This window comes from Puma concolor, chromosome B1, assembly GCF_028749965.1.
Source record: "Puma concolor isolate L17-30 chromosome B1, mPumCon1.1.hap2, whole genome shotgun sequence".
Lineage (NCBI taxonomy): Eukaryota > Metazoa > Chordata > Mammalia > Carnivora > Felidae > Puma > Puma concolor.
In genome coordinates this window covers 63420101-63438389 of record NC_141670.1, presented here as the reverse complement: position 1 = coordinate 63438389, position 18289 = coordinate 63420101, and the positions used below count along the sequence as shown (strand labels likewise).

The 18289-nt window shown below is 38.6% G+C and overlaps 1 protein-coding gene across 1 annotated transcript in view; it reads left to right on the top strand.

Moving 5' to 3' along the window:
- CPE (carboxypeptidase E) overlaps positions 1 to 18289 on the top strand; it is a 121199-nt gene that overhangs the window by 79054 nt on the left and 23856 nt on the right. The window contains exons 2-3 of the mRNA XM_025921683.2: positions 7052 to 7248; positions 9405 to 9572. Coding sequence (XP_025777468.2) covers positions 7052 to 7248; positions 9405 to 9572 — 365 coding nt within the window. The remainder of the gene's footprint in view (positions 1 to 7051; positions 7249 to 9404; positions 9573 to 18289) is intronic.

The following is an 18289-nucleotide window of genomic DNA, read 5'->3' as shown; positions in this document are numbered from 1 at the left end:
TTCCAAATGATTGCTCTCCATATGCAGTGGTGTGTGTAGGCTTCAACTGGTTTATGAGACCTATTTTTAATTTTCAGGAAATTTGTGAGCTGACTGACCTCACATTGATAGCTTCAGATTGGCCATGATGGGTGTATTTATACCATGGAAATTGGCAAAGAGCTCAGAGCTGGTTGTTAAACATTTACTTGCTCGTCATTGAATATGGGTATTTATAAAAAGTTTCTAGGATACTTGTATAAAAACAAATGTTTTAATTTAAAAAATTAAAGGTATATGTTAATATTGGGAACTCTGACATTGTTTTTATAGACTTGTAAGGCCAGTAGTATCTTCTGCTCTTTTGTTTGTCCGTCTTTCCTCAGGATCTTACTAGACACACGCTAGATGTCATTTGTAAGAGAACTTTAAAATTACATGTTATGGCTAATGCATAACTAATATTTTCAAAAATAATTCTGGAATGCATCTCTGCAGAAAAATTCTGTAATGCATTCTCTTTTGGCTGCCCATTAAAAATCAGATGAAGTAAGATTTTACTTTCAAGATGTCATGTAAATTTAGTTATTTTAAAATAGGACTATGAAGGAGGAAGCAAGGGGAGGTAATATAATCTTCCATACTCTGTGTTGTCTTCTGCAACTGATTCCTTCTTCTTTTGCCCTTCTTTGGTTTATTTTCTTGCCTTCCTTCTTTATTCTCTCTTCATCTTTTCCGTGGTAGAAGAATCTATTTTCATGTCTATACCCACCCTCTTCCGTTACTTACTTGACCCTTGGAGATTTTTTTAGGAATATGCTCAGCATTTTTGGCTGCTAAAATGTGCTAAAACGTGAGCCAATTAATGACATATTTATTGACAAGTTTTAGGAAATTTGCAGGGTTCATTCTGTGAGAATGATTTGCAAGCTATAATATGTTAGAATGTCAAGCAAGTGGAAACAATTAGTAGCACTAATGTCTTAACCCCAGGTTTACCACTGAGAGAGGGAGATCATTGATGAAAAGGCCCATCTGTTCCAGAGATGGTTCCAACTTGCTTGCATAGCCATTTGTAAAGCAAATCAGTTCAGACATTATACTGCCTGTATAGCTATTTATATATCTATTTCTCAAAATCGTTGGTTTTGTGCACATTTTACCATGTTTTTGAGATATAAGACTTTATTTTTGGATACTATAGTTATTCAGCAATGTGTTTAGTATATTACACGCACCAGGAACATGTATTTTGAAATTGTTGCCAGCTCTAAGAATTGTGAAGTCAGTGAGTTAAGTATACCTTTCGGATGAGTTAGTGGACTTAACATTTTGGCAATAATTTGATGTTGGAGGAATAGATTCAGCTCAGGATGAGTTTCATTTCTATTTACAGAATGAAAGATGGTAGAGTTCTGTTACTAGAATCAAGTTCTTTCTTAAAATACCCTTAACCTACTTATTTTTTTCTAAATAATGATGCTACACTTCTTACCAAGAGTTTCACGGTTTACCACCTATTTTCACATTTATCTCATTTTTCCATTAGATATCTGTCCTCTGCTCTTTTCTTCCCACGTAGAAGTCATTGAATTATTGACTCTAAGATTTGAAAGGGCCTTACAAGTCATCTGATCAAGTCCTCTACCCAAGTGGTCAGCCTGTCAGCTGTTTCCAAGAGGAGAAAATATTAGAGACAGACAGGGTGACCATTGGGTCAAATAAGGTAGTGAAAATAGAATTTCTTTTTTTGTGAGAAAGGCAGACAGTATGATTTCTTTACTTCTACCCCTTTATTTGATGATGATGATGATTAATTATTTTGGCTCAGCCTACTGAGCCTGTGAACTTCTGGTTTAGAGGCTCTCTGGTCACTTTAAGGCCATCAATTCCTACCATCCGGGGCCTTTGTCAGTCTGTCAGCTTCAACCTTTACCCATGGGCCAAGCCTAAGGCGTGTGACTTTCTGGGATTGTAAAATACTTGTGTTTTATTTCTGCAGCAATTGATATTTCTTCAAGTTTTTTTCTTTTCTTTTTTTTTTTTTTTTTAGTGATTTAGTTATTTCAAATCACATTAATAAACAATTGGAACAAATGAAGAGTTAAAAGTACGGAACGTAAAAATCGTTTGCCTGCTCCAGTTTGAAATTTATTTATTTCTGACTTCAGTAAATCTTTGGCTCTTATTTTAAAATGCTTATCAGTTATTCTTCTCTTGTTGTGATGAGGATACAAATCCAGGCAGGTACATTGATTGTTCTGTGACGCAGATGGAAAAGACGGAAACCCAGCCAGGTTGGGGCTTGGTTTGTCAGGTGATTATCTTTTAATCGTGGCTTGATCGATGACTGTATGCCATGTGAAGTCACTGGAAAAGTGATGGTTACGTGAAATTGTGGAAAGATTGATGCAACAGGGGGAACCGTGCTTCCTGAGTCAATGCAATTGGCAATTTGGCAAATTGCGCAAATATGATTCCTCAGCTGCAGGATCAGGAACTCAGGGTAATCACTGTGTAAAAAGGAAAATGAATTTGCTAGCGAGTGCAGAAGGTAAGATGAATGTAAAATCAACCATCTCCAAGTGCACTAAGAGTAGTTCTGCCGCCTTGGCTTCCCGTTGCCAGGAGAGGGATGAGCTAACACCTGGGTGTGTGTGCGTTACCAACTGTGTCCACAGGAGATGATACGCCTGCTAAACCCGGGATTCGTTCTGTATGGACACCGTAAACAGGCATGCACACGTCCTCCATTTCACAGCCCATTGTTAACTCCGGCTTTAGAGCCACAGAAAAGAAAATGAAGTGTTGATGAAAAGCCGTCAGTCCTCCTGTAAACAAATGTAAGGTAAACGGACTTAGAGGGGCTTATTGTAAGTTCAGAGTCTTCAATTTTATCTCTATTTCCAAATGAAGGATTCTGAAGGCAAAGCCTCTCCAGGACTCTTTGTTTAGACTTTACAACAAAAATAGTCTTAGGGAGTTCTTGCCTAGAGGTTTTGTGGTTCTCTTGTGACCATGGAGATTAATCTTCTTCCTGGGAAATCAGCTGTTCACAACACTGCTGCTTTCATTCCCAGAGAATTTCCATTCCTGCCTGGGAATGTCGGATACAGCAACAAGCATTGAGGTCTCTAAATATTGCCCCCAGGTCACGAACTCCCTGACCCTGTCTCAAGTCCCCTTCAGTTATTCATTTTCCTCCTCACTGTGCCAGAAAGTTTTCAGGTGGCCACAGCCCAGCTGCATCTCAAGGGCACTTTCTGCTGTTGGTGATACTGCTGGGAGGTTGGGAGTGAAAAGCAAGACCATTCATTTATTCATTTACTCATGGATTTATTTAATCAGTATTTATTGTGCTCTTGTTGTGTTTCAGGCTCTACGTTGGGTAGGAGTAGTGCACTAGTGAGCTAAAAGAGACGCCATCCCAAGACTGACAGACCGTGTAGTCTGGGGGTGCAAGATCAAACAATCACACTGATTAATGTATATTTTCACACTGAGGTATTAAACATAACGGAAGAACTGGAGTTAGACTAGAGATACTCTGAGGAGACCATAGTTTTCCATGACTGGAAGAATGTGAAGGCAGAATGGGTGTGAGAGAAGAGGCCAGAGCCCCAGTGAAGGAGTGCCTATGGAGACTAGGGAGGTGCAGCAGGCCGAACCACAGGGAAATTAAAGCCCTTGTAGAGAATTTTGGTCTTTATGGTGAAAGCAAATGGGAAGCTAGTTTGCTGACGGGTTTTAGATGGAGGAAACCCAATGGGGGTTGGGTCATGAAAAGATAATTTTGGCAGTGGGAGGGAGAAGGGCCATATAGGTGGCAGGGATATTCCTTCCACTTTAGAACCTTGAAGCTGGTTGGTTATGTATCCAACATTTCTTCATCGTTGCCTCACTGCCGAATACTGTTTGTGTGCACATCTGTGTCCTCCTCCAGACCCTACATTCTTTGAAGTTTGGGACGCTCTTCTATTGGCTTTCGGGTCTCCTGTAGTGTCAGACACCAGTTTTGCATATGCATCCAACAGATGCTTTATTTAAATATTTTTTTAATATTTATTTATTTTTGAAAGAGAGAGTGTGAGTGGGGGAGGGGCAGAGGGAGAGGGAGACACAGAATCCGAAGCTGGCTCCAGGCTCTGAGCTGTCAGCACAGAGCCCGACATGGGGCTCGAGCCTGCAAACCGTGAGATCATGACCTGAGCCGAAGTCAGCACTTAACCGACTGAGCCACCCAGGCACCCCCAACAGATGCTATATTTAAAAAGTGTGGCTCTTCTTCATCTCACAAGACACGTCAGTAGGCTTAACACAGCTCTTCTGTATTCTGGGGATGGCATTATCTAGCAATCTAATTTGTTCCAGAAGACAGTGGAAGATAAAAATACACTTGCCTTTTTCTTTTGCTAAGTCACATGTGCCTTGAATTCCATTTCCATACATTAATGTCTTCTAGAAAATGACCTTTATAGTTCTCTCTTCACGTCAAACTAAAGCATTGCTATTGTCATTATTATTACTATCTCCTCATAAATATAAGAGACATTTTAGGGGAGATTTGCTTCTCAGAGAAATTTCCTACAGAGTTGAAGAAACAAAATCACATCGGAAATTTTCTGACTTTGAAAACCAGGCGTTTTTGAGGCCATAAGGGTGGTAATGCTTGTGTCAGAGCCTAGAGAGCAAGTTCTTTGCAGAAGCATTCAGATTCAAATATAAAATATACTGTGATGACCAAACACACACTGGGGGGCTAAGCGAGTATGAGTTTGCTATTTCTCCTTTAAATGAGTAAATGTGTATACATATATGTGTATGTGTGTGTGTATGTACATATATATATATATATATATATACACTTTTTTTTTTAACCAGAGAAGTAATACAAAATTTCAGTGAGTTAATCTATCTTATCTTATCTATATCTTACGTATATCTTATATATCTTATATATATATCATGTATGTATGTGTATATACATACATGATATATATATATATATATATATATATATATATATATATATACACACATTTTTTTTTTTTTTTAAACCAGAGAGGTAATACAAAATTTCAGTGAGTTAATCTACTATTTTGGGTTGTGGGCCAAGCTCTTCTGACTGACTGAAGCCTCCAGCAAAGCTGTGCTTAGGTGAGGGGCAGGACCAGACTGCCTCCCACAGTGCAGTCTTCTCAATAACTTTGTCAAAGAGGCTTGTAATCTTCCCCTGGCTGTTTGATCTCTATTTTCTTTTGTAGCGGACTGCTACAGTTTCTTTTGTGCCTCAATCAGATTAATATCCAGTAGGGGAAGGTATAAAGCACATGAGTTTGACAGAAAGGAAGAAGGTTATTATGACATTTGAAGTCAGAAGCAAAGAAAAGATCTCTTCTCATATACCTTGTGGGCAAGTCCCTGGGGGTAGTTTTATTAGCGACTTTCACTGAAAGTAAAAAAATGAGGGGCATATAAATAGCACTGATCCTGCTCTTGCCTAGATTAAGATTAGCTTAAGTGCGGGCTGAAAGGTCACACAAGGGCATGGTTCTCTGTAATAGGTAATCATTTAAATCACACACTCAGGAATCTCATGCAAAGGATGTTCAGATAACATATTTCCAGAAGAAAAATATTTCCAGCTTTTCTTTTACCAGGGGTGAGAAGTTCTAGTTGATTTTGTAAGTGGGAAAATTCTTTCCACTGCAGAAATTGGGCCTGGGGGAAGGATAAAGCAGAAGGGAACAGAACAACAGGATTAATTAAGATCATTTGCTGCTCTGCTCCACAATTTTATTACTCCTCCTAAAATGCAATGGAGAGCAGCAGAAACGGGCCACAGTGATTTGTGTTTGAATTCTGAGCCCTTCAGCAAAACGTATCCTCTATGGGCTGCATTTGTGCAAGAAGAATGGCAATAAAAATATCTGTCTTTCCCATTTTAGTGGGCTTTTGTAAAGAAAAAATTAGATTATGTAAGGAAAACACCACACTTGTTATTTGCCAGGCACCGTTCTAAGCATTTATACTCATTCTTTCACTTGGTTCTTAAAATAATCTTATAGGTAGACTCTATTCTCTCCTTTTATAGGGAAAACAGAGCCACGGAGAGCCAAAGTAACTTGCTCAAGGCTGGCCAGTAAGTCTTGGTGCTAGGATTTGAACCCATGCACTCGGGTTCCAGAAGTTCATGCTTTTAATCACTCGGATTAAAAAGAGGAAAAACAACAACAACAACAACAACAACAACGACTCTTAACTAAATGAGAAGACCAGTTTTTGAATCCTGGCTTCATGGGCTGTGTTACTGTGGTCAGGCCTCTTAAGCACTCTGAACTTCAGTTTGCTCATCATAAAATAACACCTATTTTTAGATGTTTGGTGAGGACTAAGTAAGAAAAAAATGCAAAGTTCAGTTTTCAACCAATAGGAGGCATGCAGTATATTATTATTTATTGAGGGTGGGATGGTATATTTGTCTGCTCGGGTTGCCCTAATAGAATACCGCTGACTGGGTGAACAGTCAGAACAACAGAAATCTATTTTCTTACAGTCCTGAAAGCTGGAAATTCAAGGTTAAGGGACAAGCAGGGTTGATTTCTGAGACCTCTCCCTGATTTTCAGGTAGTCTTCTCGCTGTGTCCTCAAATGGTCTTTCTCCATGCACCTGGGGGAGAGAGAGGAGGCATTGCTGGTGTCTCTTCTTCTTGTTGAAAGGATTAGGGTCCGACCCTTATGATCTCATTTAACCTTAATTATTTCCTTAAAGGTCCTGTCTCCAAATATAGTCACATTGGAGATTAGGGCTTCACAAATGAATTTGGAGGAGACACAGTTCAGTCCTTATCAAGCTGGTAAGCTGGGGAGAGAGAATTGGAAGGAAAGTAGCATTTGGAGTATTTTTGATATTTAAAGTAGATTTCTTAGGTAGCAATTCGGGAGGCAGAAGAAACTGTCAGCTATGTGTAGTAAATTAGGAGATATACAATATACTCATAACTGTATGCCATTTGTATTCCATTTGGAGCTATAGAAAGTGTCTCCATACTATCGATTTTTGCTCTTTTAGGTGAGCCTGAATTTAAATACATTGGGAATATGCATGGTAATGAGGCCGTTGGACGGGAACTGCTCATTTTCCTGGCCCAATACCTGTGCAACGAATACCAAAAGGGGAACGAGACCATCGTCAAGCTGATCCACAGCACTCGTATCCACATCATGCCTTCCCTCAACCCCGATGGCTTTGAGAAGGCTGCATCTCAGGTGAGTTCTGGCCAGCTCAGCTCAGAGCAGGGCACGCTTTCTTCATTTCATATGTTTGTACCTATGTGCTTATGTGTAAGTAATATACTCATATGAAGTTTACACAGAGGGCAGAGGAGGATATAAGGGACATGCCATTCAACTTGCTGGCAAGAAAAAAATTTAGAAGGTAAGAGATGGTGGGTGAATTTCTTCAGCAGAGATTGCCAATGAGAAATTTTGTTAATAAGTCAATATTCAATTGTTTTGTTGTTAAATAAATCATATTTATTCACCCACATTTGTGACTAGATAAATTTCCTTTCTTCTAAAAATCTAAAAATAGGACTATTGCCAAGTGTTGAAGAGTAATGCCATGGCTGTCTCTGAATGAGGTGATGTCCTAGCGCCCTCTACTGACAACGAGGAAGAAATATTTTGGCCAGATGAATGTTTAATTCTTGTCTATGTATGATGAGTAAAGTAAAAAACAACAACAAGAACTCTTCCTACATCAAACATGAAATTAATTTAATACATTGTAACTGTTAGAGAACCTGGGAAGTAATGACAAAATTGTAAGAGAAAATATATGGTATGCGTTCCCTTTTTGTTTGCACAGGTGTGGAGAACCTTAGCTGCAGTTTTCTTATTTTATAGGAAGGTACTAAAGTATATAATAGGATGCTTATCTCCAGGTAGAAAGTTGATTTGTACCCTAAAAATGAAAGGTCCAGTGATCTGTCGGTTTGACATTGTAAGAAACCCAGACAGTGAATTTCTATAAATAACATCGATACAATTTCTAAAGTGATAAAAGGAAAATTCTAATAACATAGAGAATTAAATTATTTACTATCTTAAGAACTGTAATATTATTTATTATAATTAATAATTATAAATATAATTATTTATATTAAGAACTGTAAGACAGAAGGACAAAAAGATTATCATTTTTATTTTCCGTTTTAGATTTTTATTCCTTAGAGTCTAAGTTATCTGGGCTTATATAATCTCAAGAATATGGGAATTAGCTCTATATCATAGATTACGTATAATTTAATAGTAAAACAAGAAATACGCATTACGGAATATAGCTAAATGTCTTGGAGATTCATTAAATATCCAGATTATGCCATTACTGGAATAAAGGGCTTAAAATTGAACAGAAATTTTTCAACTTACAGAGCTCTATGAAGTTGTTCATGAAGACTGTAAGAGGGAGGTATATTACAAATATGTAAATAATTTATGTTAAACTCATTTAAAACCTTCGATCTTGGGGCGCCTGGGTGGCGCAGTCGGTTAAGCGTCCGACTTCAGCCAGGTCACGATCTCGTGGTCCGGGAGTTCGAGCCCCGCGTCAGGCTCTGGGCTGATGGCTCGGAGCCTGGAGCCTGTTTCCGATTCTGTGTCTCCCTCTCTCTCTGCCCCTCCCCCGTTCATGCTCTGTCTCTCTCTGTCCCCAAAATAAATAAACGTTAAAAAAAAAAATAAATAAATAAAACCTTCGATCTTTAGTAATTTCTTTTGAATACTTAAAAGATTGATTGCTGTGATTTACAAAGCCAATGAATATTTTACTTAAACCCAAATCTAGACTGGCATGATTCGTTTAATAAAATTTTTTTAAGTGTTTTTTTGAGAGAGAGACAGAGACAGAGAGAGAGAGACAGAGCATGAGTGGGGGAGGAGCAAAGAGAGAGGGAGACACAGAATCCAAAGGCTCCAGGCCCTGAGTTGTCAGCCCGATGTGGGGCTTGAACCCTGGAATCTTGAGATCATGACCTGAGCTGAAGTCAGATGCTTAACCGACTGAGCCACCCAGGCGCCCCTAGATTGGCATGCTGTGAAAGGTATCATCTATTACTAATATATACAGATATTTTTTTGCAGTTTGATGATACATATCTTTTAAATGTAATTATTATTACATTTAAAATATTATTATTTAAAATATTATTCATTGAAAATATTTTTGAAATGAGCATAACAAATACTTTAAACCTGATACCTTCATATGTTTGTCAGTAAGAGAGTGAAAATGCAGCTTTGAGAGGACATTGCTGAAATAATTAATCTTAATAAATTATTTTAAAAATCATTGATGAAAACCTTAATTAGATAGTGACAATGGTACTAAAGAACTTATTATTTTCCCCCTTGATCTTTTTCAGCCTGGTGAGCTCAAGGACTGGTTTGTGGGTCGAAGCAATGCCCAGGGAATAGATCTGAACCGGAACTTTCCAGACCTGGATAGGATAGTTTATGTGAATGAGAAAGAAGGTGGTCCAAATAATCATCTGTTGAAAAATCTGAAGAAGATTGTGGATCAAAACACGAAGGTAGAGAATATGTGTGGTTTACCTGGGTTCTGTCCTCTAGCCTAAGGAAATGTGTTCTAATATCTTCAACATAACGGAGGACTTAAGAGTAATACTAAAGCTTGTATGGGGTAATTAGCCAGTGCCTGGAAAGTCAAGGCTGGAGACCATGGAATTGGGCAGGGGGTCAGGGGAATAAGAAGTGGGGTGGGGACATGAAGGAAGAACCCAGTTGGGGGTGTCTTAAAAAGTCTTCACGGGCCTTTCAGAGGTGCTTTATCAGCACATCAGAGCATTTCACACTGTTGATCTTTTTCTTTTTTTCCAGAACTTTCTCCTTCTTTGCTTTGCACAACTCCACTCTCTCATGCCCCTTCTACTGCCTTTCCAATTACTGCTCAGCTTCTTTCCCGGCTTCCTCTACCTTGGCTAAGTGCTGGCCTTCAGGGTGCAATCTGCTACCCTTATCTCTTTCCCTGCAGACCCATCTCTGCAACTCCCGATCTCCTGTGGAGTTCTCTTTCTCTATTTTACTTACTCACTGAGTCCCTTTATCTGGCGACACCCAGGGCCTCAAAAAGAAACATTTTCCATAAGAAAACAGTGTTTTCTCATTTACCCTATCATCAAAGCCTTGATTTTCTCATCACTGTTACCACCCACCAGCAATCAGTTGGATCCCAGTGATTTGAGGGCCATAACACTTCTTCAGTTTCCTCTACTCTGCAAATTCATTCCACTTTTTGGTTCAGGCCCTCACCGTCTCCTGCTCTGATGAATACAGTAGTCCCCTATTCTTGCTTTGGGTTTCAGCCTCTCTCAATTCTGTTCAATCTTCTCAGATTCCTCCAGACTGATCTTCATACACAGATTACTGCCCCATTGCTTATAAAGCCTTGCCAGCTGTCCACTGTCCAGAGGATAAAGTAAAAACTCAGTATGTCAGAATTGTGTGATGGCTTGGCATGGAGACTCTGGAAGCAGCCACCTTGGCCGCCCTGGCTCCATATTTGCTGCATGAGTTTTGGAAAGTTATTTAACCACTATATGCTTCTGCTTCTTCATCTGATATGGAGATGATAATGTCTACCCCATAGGATGGTTATAAGGATTGAACGAGTTAATAGATATAAAGTACTTGAAGTCAGGACCCCAGAACTACTATTATTATTTCAGCATACTTTCTCAGTGCTCTGTGTTATGTACGTCAGGGTGAGATGGATGCATTGACATCTCCACTAAACTTCGATGCTCCTTCAAACCAATATTGTTTGAATGTTGTTTTCAGTTACCTGGAGAGAGATAGAGCCCATAGTGGAGGAAAGGTGGAGAACCGCTGTTGGCAGCTTTCAGTTCCTCTTCGATTTTTCTAGGCCATTCTGCTTTGGCTCACCAACTACTTCTTGTACCTTTCCTAAGTGAGAATGTGGAAAGTATGTTTCTCCGTTTTATTATAATGCCAAGGCTGCTCAAGTGTCCCTTGGGGTCCGGCAGCTGCTGGCCGACCCGTTCCTTAATTGGGCTCTCATAGTCCACATACTCTAGTCCACCGACTCCTTTTTTGCTCCCTAAGCACACCATTTTCTAATGATTTTTTTAACATTTATATATTTGTGAGAGAGCGAGTGAGTGGAGGAGGGGCAGAGAGAGAGGGGGGGGGACAGAGGATCTGGCTGCTCTGCACTGACAGCAGCCAGCCCAACGCAGGGCTCAAACACACAAACTGTGAGATCATGACCTGAGCCTAAGTCAGACACTCAACTAACTGAGCCACCCAGGCATCCCCCTTTTCTTATTATTTTATGCCTATTTATGTGTTGTTCCAACTGCCTGGCATGCTTTTTCCTTTCTTTTCCATGTCATCTCCTCTGTGAAGCCTTCTTCAGCTCTTCCAGACAGATCGTTAAGCTTCCTTGATGTTCTTTACAAATACTTCAGTGTGGTGCTTACAACTATATAGAGCTTTGTGTTTGTTATAATTACTTCTATAACTATTTTGCCTTTTAATTCTAGATTTCAGTCTTTTGGTTGCAAGAATTATAGTTTATATTTGAGTCTGAAATAGCAGGCTGGAAATCTGTTATGAATGAATGCAATCGAGCTTGGCAAGCAAATCACAATATCTGAAAATCCACAGCTGGGGTTTCAGACAAGCATTCATCATGTGGTTGGGGCACCAGAGAGAGGATCCAGGAGATAAGCAGGGTCCTGGATTCTTGGTGTAAAGTTCTTAAAACTCTCCTGCCTATATTTAGGATTCATTCCAGAAACTTGGGCTATGCCTACGAGTGGAAGCTGGTCTCAGAAAAGGGCTGGCAGGGGCTGAGGATTCTAGTAGAACCTGGTGAGTGGGTGACTTAAACATTCCTGCTTCTGATTCACAGATACAGTTGCATTTTCTCAGTCCCCATGCATCTTTCCTGGATGAAGGGAGAGCTGGAAAGGCAGGGGAGTGGGTGGGGTCAGCAGAGGTGAAAAGAGGGCAGTCCTGTGTGATAAGCTGTGAGGGAGTAAGAAATGAAAAACTGTTGTGGGAGCCCAATGCTGATATTAGCCTACAGACTTTACCCATTGCTTGCATTAACCTGCCTGTGCTGTCTTCACCAAATCTGAGACATGAGAAAAGCAATTCCTGTCACCTCGCAAAGAAGAATCTATGAAATAAGTTCATGTTGACAGGACATTTGATTGGCAGCCTTTGTGCAATGCCATTATTTTCTGTCAGCACTACCTTCCTCTTCCCCAATAGAGCTTGTGTAATATTTGCATAATCTCTGTATTGGATATTTTCTTATTTCTAGCTTAAGCAATACTTACTTAAAAGGTGTATCTTCATGATACTTAAAAAAAAATTAGAGCTTTCATTGAAACAATCTCAATGCCAATACTTTTTCTGGGTAAAGGTAAATTAAAGAGAAATACATAAAAATTAAAAATTTGGTCTCTTTTCTGGAACAGAAGCAAGGTGTGTTTACATTAGACTAAATCTTCAGTAAACCTGCCTAATAATCCTAGGATGATATTGCTCATGTCTGGCTCATCTTGTCTTGTTCCATCTCTGTCATTAAGGCTGACACAGTGTTTAGACTGTGCCTGGTAGGAGACATATATATAGTAGGCATTTACTTAATATTATTACACATTTCCCCTTTTCTGACTTCTCCTTCTCAGCTTCTATATCCCTATAGTAGTTTCTATGTTTATTTATTTATTTTTATGGAGATACAGTTGACATATAACATAACATTAGTTTCAAATGTGCAGCATAATGATTTGGTGTTTGCATATATTGTGAAATAACCACAATAAATCAGTTAACCACTAGTCACCATACATACAGTTTTTTCTTGTGCTAGAACATTTAAGATCTACTCTCTTAGAAACCTCAAATATAGAGTACAGTATTATTAATATAGTCACCCTGTTGTACATTATATCTCCATGACTTATTTTATAACTGGAAGTTTATACCTTTTGACCACCTTCACCCATTTCCCTCCCCATCCCCCAACATTGCCTCTGGCAACTGCCCATCTGTCCTTATAATGGTTTTTAAATGTCCAGATTTGTAGGAATTAGGGGTTAAAAATGCAGATTAAAAAAAAAAGTTTTTATTTGTTTATTTTGAGAGAAAAAGAGACAGAGAGCAGGGGAAGGGCAGAGAGAGAGAGAGAGAGAGAGAGAGAGAGAGAGAGAGAGAGAATTCCAAGCAGGCTCTCAGTGCGGAGCCCAACGCCGCTGGAAACCACGAACCGTGAGATCTTGACCAGAGAGCTGAAATCAAAAGTCGATGCTTAGCCTATTGAGCCACCCAGGTGCCCCCCCCTCCCCCCAACATGCAGATTTTTATGAATGCTGATTCAGGAAGTCTGGCATCTGTGTCCTGGGGAAATGGGTGATGAAGAGGAATCTACATTTTTACCAAGTGCTCCAGCTGTTTCCTTGTTCTTCTGAGCCTCTGAAAAAAGTTCTCTCTTGCTCCTGTCTTTTCTCATCTGTTCTTGAGCTCTTTGGCCTGGTCACCACCACTGTTATCTGGGTTTAGTACATGAGCCTTGGCCTGGATTGTTTGAAAGCAGAGTGGATTAAATCAAACAATTTTATTAAATTTATACTTGTCTTTAGTGACTAGAGTTGTGAAGAAAAGGAAATAAATACAGCTTTAATATATTTTAAAAGCCAAATCCAGCTAATTATAGAACATAACATTTGAGCTCTATTTACAGTTCTTAAATGGAAATTTTAAAGATGGGTCATAATTGATTCTAGGTTCTGTTGGGGCTTAATCTTGAAGGTGTTCCAGAAGTTTCTCTATGGATTACTTAAAGACATAATTACAGTACAAAGAGGATCTCATCATTTAGACAGCCTAAAGCATTCTATTAATAGCCAAAGACAAACTGAGTTTAATTTGTCAAATTGTGGAATTTACTCACTTAATTTACTCACATGTTACTGGTAACACGTCTATTAGCAACAGTGTATATATAAGAATTAGCAGTAGGTCAAACCTAATGGCTGAATATGACTTTGTGTATTCAGGACTGTAAAATTTATTTCAAAAGCAGTTCTTAAAAATGTTTTTTATTACAAAATTAATGTTATTATGAACAAAAAGATAAAGTAAATATAAATGAGGAGAAACATAACCCTTTACCCTATAGTCTTACATGACCGCCATTCACATTTTGGCATGTATCCTTCAGGATTATTATTATCTTTTAATTTTTTTAATGTTTATTTTTGAGAGAGAGAGAGAGAGAGAGAGAGAGAGAGAGAGAGAACAAACACAAGGGGGGTAAGGGCAGAGAGAGAGGGAGGCACAGAATCCAAGGCAGGCTCCAGGCTCTGAGCTGTCAGCACAGAGCCCAACGCAGGGCTGGAACTCCCGAACCACGAGATCTCGTGACCTGTCTGAGCCGAAGTCCGACGCTTAACCGACTGAGCCACCCAAGCGCCCCAGAATTATTTTGTATGCATGTATCAATCTGTGAATGTATGGAAGCATACATGCACACTGTTTTGAACCCTCTCAGGCGAATAATAAACACAACAGTAGAGTCTGTCACTGTATGGCTTTGCCTCCTGACCTCCCACTCAAACCAGTCCTTTGCACCAGGGGTGCTTGCCTACTTCCTCCAAGTGCGCTCTTCTCCTTTCTTATTTTTACCACTCCCCTTTCCCCCTGTCCAAACCCTGCCTTATTTTCCCCCGAGGCATAGTGGAGTCACACCTCCTTCCTAAAGTCTTCAGAGATTTCTGTCTCTTCTCAACTCATTGAAACAATTGTCAGTACCAATCACTGGGTTTGAGTGAATAGGAGGAATGAAAAGGTTGAACACGGAAGGGGATTGACAAGAAATTCAATAGTATAATGAACACTTAAAGCAGAACATCCTAAAAGAATGTGTTACACTCATATCATATGACACTATTGCCATTTTTTGAACAGTCGAGCCTAAAAAACCATAAATTCATCACAAAGAAAAGCATATGCATTTTTTGGATTAAAGATTTTTTTGATTAAGTGATCCATATATGTTCTTTTAAGGTTGATTTAAATCAAAATTTAAACTGGATTTAACAAATTAATTTGAATTCCAGAAACAAATTTAAGTATGTGTAAGAATTTAGTATATGGTAAGGGAATGTTTCAGATCATTGTGGAAAGAAAGGATAAATTCTATATATGAAATTGAGACAAATCCATCTCACAAATATCAGCATAAATCAACATAAAATGTATCTATCTATCTATCTATCTATCAATCATCTATCTATCTATCTAAACATGAACCTCATAAAGGAAAACTTTGGTAAATATATAATTTTTAGAGGGGGATAGAGCTTCTAAATGCCTTATATAGGAAAACTGGCACATAGTGACCACTTAATAGCTTTTGAGTGAATGAATAAAATAAAAAAACAAAGGAAGAGACCATAAAGAAAAGATCAGTAGATTTGACAACATAAATACCTTAATATTTTGTGTTTTAATTATTATCATTATTAAATTTGAAAGAAATAAACTTGAAAGACAAATGACAAACTTAGAAAATGTCTATAATATAGATGGTCATGTTTTTACTGAGTAAAAAACTCTTGCAAATTAATAAAAAAAGATCAGCATTTCAATAGAAAAATCAGTTAAACCATGTATAAAAGTGTCACCAAAGAATAAACATGAATGGTGACTAAACATATAAAAATGGTTCTAGTGTTGTTAATTAAAGCGGCATATTTAAAAAAAATTCTAATTTGTCGTGTATCAAAGTGACAGATTAAAACACACACACATATCCTATGTTGGTAAGAGTAATGAGAAATAGCAGGTTTAATATACTATTGCTGTATTTTACAGACAAGCAATTTAGAATGCATGTTTAAAATTTAAAAAATGTGCTTAGCTTTCGGTTTGATCATTCAATTTTTAGGGAAATTTCCTTAAGCAAAGTATAGATCTGCACAAAGAGTAACTACAGGCATGTTCATAGAATTTTCTTTTATAGTGAACAACTCAATACCCAATAATTAGAGATCCTATTCCCTAGCTTTGTTGAAATGTAATTGACAAAAATTGTACACATGTAAGGTGTACAACATGATGATTCGATATATGTATACATTGTGAAATGATTATCACAATCAAGGTAATTAACATAACCATCCCCTCACATAGATGCCTTAGTTTTCTTTTGTGGTGAGAACAGCTTATAATCTACTCTTCCAGCAAATTTCAAGTATACGATACAGTATTATTAAGTCACCATGCTATGCATTAGATCCCCAGAACTTGTTTATCTTACAACTGAAAGTTTGTACCCTCAGACCAAAATGCTCCCTTTCTCCCCAAAACCTCCCACCAATTGGAGATTGTCAGTGCTGGTGCATTGGTCTGGAGCCAGACTGATTGGGCTTGAGTCCCACTTACAACTGACTGGCCTCATGCTATTGCCTAACTTCTCTGTGTCTCAATATGCTCATCTGTAAAATGGGAGTACATATAGTCCCTATTTCATAGGACGGATGCGAGACTTCAATGTGTCACACAGAAAGTATTTAGTAAGTATTAGCCATTATTTTATTCATGTTTAAGAATGATACATCTAGGGGCGCCTGGGTGGCTCAGTCGGTTGAGCGTCCGAGTTCGGCTCAGGTCATGATCTCACGGTCCGTGAGTTCGAGCCCCGCGTCGGGCTCTGTGCTGACAGCTCAGAGCCTGGAGCCTGCTTCCGATTCTGTGTCTCCCTCTCTCTCTGACCCTCCCCCGTTCATGCTCTGTCTCTCTCTGTCTCAAAAATAAATAAACATTAAAAAAAATTGAAAAAAAAAGAATGATACAGCTATACATTATATACTACTCAGACATTACCACATAATTTAGAAGGCTATTCGATGACATGAAAAAGTATTTGTTACCTGTTGTCAAACAAAAAAGGTCACATATGAAATGACACATAAATTATCACGTTTAGAAAATATATAAGTGTTTGGAAAAAGACTGAGAAAGATATATGTAAATGTTAGCAATGGGTATCCTTAGAAGGTAAAATTATGAGTAAAATAATCTTTCTTTGTGTTTGTCTCCTTTACATTTTCTATAATAAACATTTTTTTTTTTAATTTTTTTTTCAACGTTTATTTTTGGGACAGAGAGAGACAGAGCATGAACGGGGGAGGGGCAGAGAGAGAGAGAGACACAGAATCGGAAACAGGCTCCAGGCTCTGAGCCATCAACCCAGAGCCCGACGCGGGGCTCGAACTCACGGACCGCGAGATCGTGACCTGGCTGAAGTCGGACGCTTAACCGACTGCGCCACCCAGGCGCCCCTATAATAAACATTTTTTAAAGGTTATTTTATTTTGAGAGAGAGAGAGAGGAAAAGGGAGAGAAAGGATCCCACGCAGGCTCCTCACTGAGTGCAGAGCCCGACATGGGGCTCCATGTCAAGAACTGTGAGGTCATGACCTGAGCCGAAAGGCTGAGTCAGACGCTTAATCTACTAAGCCACCCAGGCACCACTACAATAAACAATTTTTATAGGGAGAATGAAATAAGCCATTAAACAAATAATAAAAACATCACCCTATTCTAAATCACACTTTTTCACAAATTGTAAGTTGTCTACGTGGAAAATAAGATATTTTTGATACATTAAAAAAGTTGACATACTGACAATAACATGGGCTATAAAGTTTCATAGACTGAATCCTCAGCTGTGTGAACTTGGATGTATTATTGACACACTCAACCCCTAGATTCTTCCCTGTGAAAGGGGGATGAATATCTGTGTATCCAATGGGGATGTGTAATGCTCATTCACACATTGCTCATTGAACAGAGCTATAGAAATACAAGATCTTACTGTAACCATCAAACCCTACTGATGCTGTTAGGTTTTCTGTCCCGAGGAACAGTACAGATCACATCTCCAGGAAAATATTTCCCTTTTTTTTAAATCAATGAGGTAGTTGGGAGTTTGAGAGTCTTCCTAGTTAGTATTAAAAACTCATCACATGAAAGATAAAGCTTCTGGCTCTAGATTAATTCTTTGCTATAAATTTCTTCCCTCTTTTATTACCAAGATATGAAGGGCTGTGAGTCGTTAAAAGACAACATGAATTTCTGAAACTTTTGCCTTTGTTTAAGATGGTTTTCTTAAAGTAAAGTGATGTTTTACAGTGAGTTTTGAAAGAGACCCAGTTTAATATTTTTTACAGGGACAGTGTTAGAAGTA